The sequence below is a fragment of the Cornus florida genome, unplaced genomic scaffold, assembly GCF_030987335.1.
Source record: "Cornus florida cultivar Cherokee Brave unplaced genomic scaffold, ASM3098733v1 CherokeeBrave_3.0.0_Hap2_Chr02, whole genome shotgun sequence".
NCBI classification, from domain to species: domain Eukaryota; kingdom Viridiplantae; phylum Streptophyta; class Magnoliopsida; order Cornales; family Cornaceae; genus Cornus; species Cornus florida.
The window spans coordinates 5,555,990-5,565,474 of record NW_026775572.1 but is presented as its reverse complement, the minus strand read 5'-3'; the positions used below and the strand labels follow the sequence as shown (position 1 = coordinate 5,565,474).

Here is a 9,485-nt window from a genome sequence, read left to right as displayed (position 1 = left end):
CATGCTAACAATTTCATTGGGAAAAATTAAGACATTTAATTTCTTTTTTTTTTTTTTTTTTTTTTTTTTTTAACCTCACTTCTGGGAAGATGGAATTTAGTGGCTCCAAGTCGTTTTCATTTTCTCTTTCTCCTTCTTTCAAATAAAGAAAAAAAAATTTCTTCCTCCTTTATCCTTCTTTCTAATTTTTCTTCCTTCAAAAAAGGCAACTTATTATGAAATTTATTTGTCCTATATATAGAAATAGAACTTGTACGTAAACCACCGGACTGACTAGCAAGGGTTGTTGACGTCTTGACTTGTTTATTAGCTCTGACCACATCACACTTGGTAGAAGCGAAAAGTCTCCACTTAAGCAAATAGATTAGGCCACAGATTAACATACCTTATTACAAATTTTTAATTCTAAATTTTGGATGGGTCACACCTCGTAGTCTCTAGACATTTTGGGAATTTTACTTTTCTTTGTTTGCACTATAACCTTAAACGAAATAATAATTATAATCTTAATTTTACAGATAAAAATTATTACTTTAAATGGCACAAATATCTTTTCAGATTTTCTCTCCTTATCTTTAATTTTTAATATTTTAGGTCTCTTTTGGCAAGATAAAAAAAAAAATAAATTAAATAATATTTTGTTTCCAGGAACAAAGAAACTTTTTTATGTTTAACCAAAAAAAAAAAAATTATGTTGAATAATTGTTTCTTTTGACCTGACCAATAAAAAAGTAACAATTAAAATAATTATCTCTTTTGACTCAAAAAAATATATATTTATTGAAGAAATTATCTCTTTTGTCAACAGAAAAAAAAAGTACCAAAAAAATCGGATTAAAAACAATATATATATATATTGAATAAATTATCTTTTTTGATAATACCATAAATATATATATATTTTATTGAATGAATTATTACTTTTGATGGGACCATAAAAAATCACACAAAAAAAAAAAGTTACCTCTTTTGACAGGACTGAAAAAAAAAATGTCAACTTTGTTGAATAAATTATTTGTTATGATTGCACCAAAAAAAAAAAGTCACCAATAAATTATCTCTTTTGACAATCACAAATAAAATTATCAGTGTGGAATAAATTATCTTTTTGAGAGGACCACCGAAAAGAAAGTAGGTAAAAAAAAAAATTTAATTTGAATAAAAGATAGTTATGGCATTATAGAATAAGGTATAGTGCATAAATGAATTGAAGGACCTTCTTGTTATTTTTTTTAAAAGAAAAAAATAAGTGTAGTGTAATTGGAGAAAAGAGGAGAACGAATTTTATGTCTTTTTGTTATAATAATGTACAAATTTAATTATTTAAAAGAAGATTATATATAAATTACATACTTAAAATTCCGAATCAAATTTATAGCGAATCACACCAATGAGTCAAATTATTTTAAATTTCTTTACTTTTTATATTTTCTCTGTTTTTTACCTTCTTCTTCTCCAGGTGTACAAATTTTTCATCTTATCTCTATCGTTAGAGTAATTTATAGTATTAGTCCTACTGTTTGGTTATAATTGATAGTAAGTGCTTTGAGATCAACTGGAAACATGCCTAATTTTTCAATAGTTACACAAAAGTGTGGGTTCTTAATTTTTTTTTTTCTTTTTTTTTTTAAAAATATTTGTATCGGCTTCGTAACACACACGCACCATTCAAGTCAGAAATACAGTTCGAAAGTAAAAATTGATAAAAGCCAAAGGCGGAATTTTAATATTTCCCTCTTCCAAACAAAAATTTGAGAGGCCGATTATGATTCTAACATATGAGAAATTGTTTGGTTCTCCGTTTCATTTTAATCCTATGATAAAAAAAAATTAATAATAATCCATTATCACAACATAACTCAAGCACACAAAAGTTTTAAATATTTCACTTAATTTGTCATTTTTATTTTTTATTTTTGGGTAAATCTTTTTTTTTTGGTTAAATAATCATCAATCCCAAAACGTTTATGAGATAATGTGTTTTCTGCACTGTGGGTGGGAGATGGCATTTAATATTGTCAGAATGCCGGTACGAGCAGTAAAAGCACTATGTCCACTACCATCACTTTGATGATTACGAAGGTAATATATATATATATATATATATATATATATATATATATATTATAACAATAAATCTTTTCTTCACCAAAAGAATAACAGAGGTGTCCTTGTTCTTAAAAGGAATGGGCTGGACTAATTCAACCATTCAGATATATACATTATAAGTCACATAAATTGAATATAAGAGGTTAAGGACTTGTTGGTTTATAATTTAGAAAATAATTATTAAAAATTTAAAAAATATATATATATTTTAAAAGATAGAACTCTAAAAATTAAAAAAATTAACTAAGTTTTCATACAATAATTCTTAACCAAGCAGGTTATTATTATCATTATTTTATTTTTATTTTTTACAATTTTTTTTATTTACCTAGCAAGCGTCGAGTTTCCATGCGATTATTATACTACTATTCAAAGCTATTAGATGCATATATATGTGTGTCTATAATATTGATTTGTTAAGTAATTAACACAATCATGCAATCTCACTTAAGCTTGAATTATCTGCCTCCTTTAGAGAGGTGGAAGTCTTACAATCTAAGCCGGCCAAGAGGCCTGGTAGTGGTGGGTGATTAAGCAAAACCTTACTGTTTGATTGAAACAAGTATCCCTTTTGATCATTGATTTGCATGCTATATATATATATATATCTATATTAATTTGTATATCAAACTACAAAAAAAGAGAGAGAAACAAGAACTACTAGCTAGTTTACTTCAGGTATGCTTTCTAAAGCAGGCTTCCATCCTCTACAGTTTTCATTTCCATCATCACCATCAAAATCATGATCAACCATGTCATTAGTACTACTCTGTTTCTTCAAAAGCTGAGAAACCATGTCATTACTGCTCAAAGCTCCTCCTTTTCTCAACATCGCCTCCAGCTCTTGCTTACTGATCACCATCTTTATCCTCACAACTCCTCCCGTCCCTGCTTGTCCGGCGGCTTCCACCACCGGATTTGAAAATCTCAACACCTTCTTATTGTCAACTTCCAGTGGTGCAGGCAGAAGGTAGTACAAGTGACCACCAACAAGTTCGGAGTCTAGCCGGAGACGCCGGACAACCGGAAGTGTGTCAGATATGGTATGGCCGGAGAATTCTGACAACACTTGGTGGACTTTGATGGGTGCTTCGTATTCGAGCACTTCCCCATCTGCTTTCATGACCTTTATCATATTTTCTTCCACAACTAAGCAGTTCCCCATAGCTTAGTGAAGACTGAAGAAAGATGTCAAGTGTATGAAGAGAAGATGTGCTGGTTTTTTAATTCTTAGCGAGGTTTACAAATGTGGTGTATTTATTATGAAATGGCCAGGATAGTACCCTTAGAATGTTTCAATATTACAAAAGGACCTCATGGAACTTTAGACCCCACACTGTTTGATTTTTTTTGTTTGTGGTTAATGCGGGCTTACAAGTTAATGCAAGACATGAGTCATGATCTCCTCATTGATCTACTCTACTCGCATGACCTTTTGAAACTGGCTAGTAATACTTAGTCAAACAAATATAGGCGTGTGAATTGAGTCACAGAGTGGAAGCGAGAGCAGCATATCTTAAAAAAATTTAGAATGGGAGCGTCGCATTATAAATTTATAAAATATTAATTTATAATAGTAAATATATGTTTTAAATAAATTTTATGTAAATAAAAATACAAAATAATGAATCAAATATGAGTTCATTACAATAAATATAACCTGCTTTATAAAAATGTATAAATTAATTAAACTTGACAATCAAACAAGTTACTTTATAAAATTAAAAATATAACAGTGAATAGGGCATAATAGAAAAAAATAAAAATAAAAATTTACTTCCAAGCATATATAACTGCATAAAGTAAATAATAATAATAATAATAATGAATTTCATTCCTTTTTATACATTTAACTTGCTTTAAGCCGTCAAGATGACAATCATTGTTTTTGAAATAGAAATGTTCAAAAGCAAAAGGAAAAGACAACAATATTTCAGTTTGCAAATTCTACTACTAAACTTTAAAATACATATGAAATATCCAAAAAGCAGAATGTAAGGAAGGAAAAGAACCCTACACTTAATAGTAAAGAGAAATCAGAGATTTAGAATATGAAAAGTTATTTCTTCTTTTATTTCTTTACTAATAAATATTGAAGGTAAGTATTATTAAATTTAAACTCTATTATTATATTATTTGACTTATAAAGGATATAGTTTACTTAATTAAATTAAATTGGTTACTTTTTGACATAATTAATCTTATTTGGTTCGTTTAAGTTGGGGTTAAAACTGAAATTTCTCAAGATTTACATTAAAACCGTGAATTTATTTTCCAAAGTTATCGAATTCTTGAACAAAAAATGCGATTTTTCCTTACACAATTTGTCGAATTAAATATTAAAAATCGACGAATTTTTAAGTTGAATTCGCGAATTAAAAAACATGAGAGAATTTTTGACGAATTCACTCTTAAAACGCCAATTCGTGCGCAGAGCCATGAAGCATCAATGGTTTGAACGAATTATGTAACTTTGCGTGTGAGTGTGTATCTTGGAGAACTATTCAAACACAATTCTAACATATACTAATCACCATCTATTTAGAAGTTTGTGACTAAATGTTGATTCAATAGGTGAATCAATTATAATTATTTAATAATGTAGGTGATAGATACTTACCCAAAAAAAAAATGTAGGTGATAGATAGGTAGTCGAATAAAATGTTACACATACTAGTGATCAGCAATTATTTTAAAATTTATTTTGGTCCAACACATATAATAAATTAATTATGTGTGTGACGGAGATTAAGTTGTTAAAATTAATTATGCAACTTATTTATATCGTCAAGTGTCAGTTGTTTTCTTGTTATGTCATTCTATATGTTCATTTCATTGTCTTATAAATCTATAAATTTGGAATACAATGAAAAAGTTTGCACAGCGATGTTCCTACTGTGTTTAACCCTCATTATTTAAAAATGATAAAACATCATAGATTTATTCTAAATTCATAAAACACCCCAATTTTTATATTTGATTGAATAGTACTATATACCTGCCACACACACATCACAAAACATACTATTATTATATTTTCATAGTAGAGTGATTATTTGATTTTTTTTCTTCTTTGAATCCTAATTCAATCTAAACTTTTGAAGTTATCCTAATTTGTAATTTCAATAAAATGGGAACAGTCACATGGTCTCTTTATTAACCACTAAATTGAAATAATTTTAAAATATATAAAATTTCAAATTAACCTTTTACTAAAACGCATTGATTTTGTCATAGGAGAATTTTTGACAGCCTTACTCTTTTGACTTATATTTCAATTGAATATATATATATATATATCTTCCATTTATGTGTATATTCCCTTGTTTGTTAATTTCGGTGATTATGTTGCTATGTATTTTATTCTGTTACAGAATCACAAATATTGAACCCAATATTGTCTTCTAACGTATGTCGCTATGTATGATATATAAAATAAGATGAAGATAAGTTCTAACTTCTAAGTCAATTGTAGTATGTATATATTGTGTAGTATGTATATATTGTGTAGTATGCATACATAAATTAACACCATAGATGACGCGGAGGTTATATATATGCAATTTTAGTTAATTGAATAATCATGCATTACTTTTCAAAAAAAAAAAAAAAAAAAAAAAAGGAGAGAATACTTGTTCGACCACTATATATTTTTTTCAACACTTGACCTCAAATTCCTCTCCTCCAATAAACGTAATATTATTGGGCTAAATGTCCTCCTATTAAAAAATGAATGTTATATTATTGAACTAAATGGCCTTTGATAGATGGTTAATAAGATGCAATCAAAATAATAAAAAACATAAATAAACACGTTTTCACAATATTTTAGCTTGCATAAAACATAATTTTCACGTTTATTAGATAAAAACTTTAAAGCATTTATAGTTACCCCCTTCAATATATTAATAAATTAATTTTATGACAAATAATATTATATAGGTGTGATGATCACAACCATGATACACCTATGCCATAGCTAGCTTAAATATGGTGGGTGGTCACCAGACACCAACGAGACTTCATGGATACAGTGAAAGATCAGTTAAGATCCGTAGGGCCAGTAGTACTACTAAAGCCATTTATATATATATATATATATATACACACACACATAGTGTTAGTGGTTGACCAGTGTGAACAATAGATTGGGTTTTATAGTTTGACTAGTACATGTGTGCATCATTGACTATTTCCAGGGTTCCTTGGAGTGTTAACATCAATGGCTTGTTCAGATTCCTCTAACGTAACGTGCCCATTAGGGTTTGGAAAACATGTCCCAACTTATCGTTCTCTGATTGTGCTTGGTTGCCAAATTAAATGGACGAGTTTTGGCGCAACAATAAGATATAGTGGTTGAAACAAAGAAATAGATCTCTATGAATAATAAAATATGAACATCACATAGTTTGAATAAGGAAGTAGTTTATTTTAAAGGTATTTGTAAAGTATCAAGTTTAAGATTCGATATTTATTGAGTACAAATAATTTATTAGGGCAACGCTCGGGAGTGAGGGTTCGAGTTTTACCCGACTTCGTGTTGCAGGATTTGTTTAGTTGCCAAATTAAAGTGTATCTTCCATAACTTATGGATATATATAATCTAATGCTAATTATGCTATTCAAAATATTGTTGTGGCATGCTGAGATCGAGGCTGTTTTCTATTTCGAACCTAACTTTTGAAAGTTTCAATAAGACTTTTTTCTATTTTGAACAAGACTTGTTTTCTGTTTCAAACCCGATTTCTAGAGATCACAGTGAAGCAATCTTATCATTATGCCAAGACCAGCCCTTGGTGATCCCTATCAGGGCATAATATGTTCCATTAAACAAAAATAATGACATAACTAATGTGATTTAGTTACTGCATGTGGTCCATGACATGCATGGCATGGTCCAGCTATGTAATTAGTGCGGATTTAGTTAGCTCTTTATAGGTTTACAGACAAATCCTATATGATGTTTTAAGGAAGAATATAATTAATGGAATGTGATGATCAATGGAAGTGCAGTAACATTAATTTTTTTTTTGACAATAGAGAAAACATTTGTAGGATGCCATGAATATGACTGAACCCCACTAGAGATAAGAGGGCATGAATCATGGAGGTTGCAGAAAAGGGTTGGTTTAGTGCTATGTGATGTTATCAACACGCATGTCTGATATACACAGGATATTTTTTTTTTCGAAATTTTGATATACAGAGGATGTTGATAAGTTTGTATCGGTGGGGGTAGAAAATGATCTTCCTTTTAATTATGAAATTAATTTGATCAAAAAGTCTCTAACCTAATGGTATACTATATTTAAACTCGAAAAGAAAAAAAAAGAATTTAAGCTCGGACATGGACAAAAAGTTGTTTGTTTATTTTACCATCCAAAATAATAATAAAAAAAAGAAGAGAGTGACTCCATGCGTCATATATTTCACCACTTGCATTCATCGTATATGAATCACTATGGACAATTTCAGCCATCCCATAATGGAGTCTCTTTCTCTCTCTAATTTAGTGATGGTAGGTAGATTTTCTCTTTGGCTGCACTTTTTGTATATGTGGATGATCACCCAACTGACATTATATCATTCATCATATAACAATTTCCAGCAAATCAAAGGAAGGTGCAAATGCCAATGCAATATATAGATAGTGACATAGCCTTTTTTTATTTATTTATTTTGTTTTGTTTTGTTTTGAAAAGTGACAGTCACAGAGGCTTGGTTTCGTGATTTGTTCTAATTGAGATCGAAATTAAATGGACTCAAACCTATACATATGGCAAAAAATTTATGAGCTTGCTGCGTCTTTACTTGAAGCACTTTCTTGGATAAAGATACTTCTGCTAAAATAAAGAGATTCATATCTTCTCTTTTGCAACTTTGATGCACTTTTTGAAGATATTTGTGAATGGTAAATCTAAAAATGCTCAATCCATTAGGCATTAGAATACTGTATTCATGTCAGCTCATTTTAATGCGTTTGTGAATATCTCTATTAAAAAATAAAAAAATCCATTATTAATATTAACCTTTATGGCATAGTGGGGTAATCATAGCAAGAAAATGTTGTAAGCCTTTTGGCAAATTTGATATAATATTTCTCCAAGCAAAAGCAAAATCCATGCTTTTTTGGCAACGTCTTGGAAGAGAATACTTGCAAGACTTGAGAGGCTTGACGCTGGGGAGAGGCGTGCTTCATGTACATTTTCCCGGGAAATCATGATCATGAAGTGCCATACAACATATATCATTGTCATAATTAATCATCAAGTCTTTTTGAAATTGTTCATTGATCTCCAATCTTATTCTTTTTTATTATTGCTAGTCTTGAAAAAAAGAGACTAGTAAAAATATTAAGAATGTCCAATTCATTTCAATATACAGAGAGGCAAATCTTTGGTTTGTTTGTGACACTGCTTTATACATATGGATACAGTAATATGTCTTCTATGGTGATAGATACAAAAAAATAACTCGTAAAAGTTATGAAATTTGGTATTAACTATATGGTTTTAACTATATATATATATATATGCTTTTATCTATAGATTACGGTTCGAAAAAGGAAACAGTTTCTTTTAGGAAAGATTGCATGCATCTAATTCTCCTTAGGTCATGAAGTGACGAGTGTCGTATGCATTAGATCTAATTCTCCTTAGGTCCTGGAGTGACGAGTGTCGTATGCATTGGATTAGCCTTTTTGAAATAACGCTGAAGTGACTATAGCCTATTGGGTCAATAAAACTACTAATAGATGTGTCTCAAAAGTCTGAAGTTAATTGCACTATCTGATCTCTTCATGGTCCCTAGTTAGTGCTTCATAATTTTCTATAAACTCTTTGTTTTTGGTTTTTTTTTTTTTTTTTTTTCCTCTTTGGTCCAACACCAAGTTTCCCATGCGCGCATATATATATATATATATATATAATATCAATGTCTGAAAGAGGTAAGATCCCCTTTTGTATAAAGCAGTGATGTTGTCCAAGTGCAGAGCATTTGGATTTGAAGAAGTCGAAATGGGAAAGCAAACCATGTTATTATATACTCTGAAGTCAGGCAAGTTATTTCTTTCTCATTCTCTCAATGTCTCAATCTCCTTTTGCCACCCACACTTTGTAAAAGGCATTTTGATTTTCCTCAAACACTCCCACCCTTTAATTTTGTAACTTTGTGGCTTCTAGATTGGGCCAATCAGGGGGACCATGGTCGGCCTACATGGCTCACCACACCGCGACACTTGTCATCATGTTGTTGGAATGTACAGCCAAGCATAATTCCTTTGGCTGCCCAATTTTTTTGACTAGGGTTTTTTTAATAGTCCTCGTGATGATTGATGATTTCTTGTCTCTTCATTCGGAAAAATTGATGATTGATGA

General features: G+C 29.9%; 1 protein-coding gene across 1 annotated transcript; it reads right to left on the bottom strand.

The window, feature by feature from the left end:
* Positions 1–2,657: 2,657 nt before the first annotated feature.
* On the bottom strand, positions 2,658–3,327 carry LOC132285092 (uncharacterized). The gene has a single exon (XM_059787261.1). The coding sequence runs from the start codon at positions 3,272–3,274 to the stop codon at positions 2,774–2,776; it is 501 nt and encodes a 166-aa protein (XP_059643244.1). The 5' UTR covers positions 3,275–3,327; the 3' UTR covers positions 2,658–2,773.
* Positions 3,328–9,485: the final 6,158 nt, after the last annotated feature.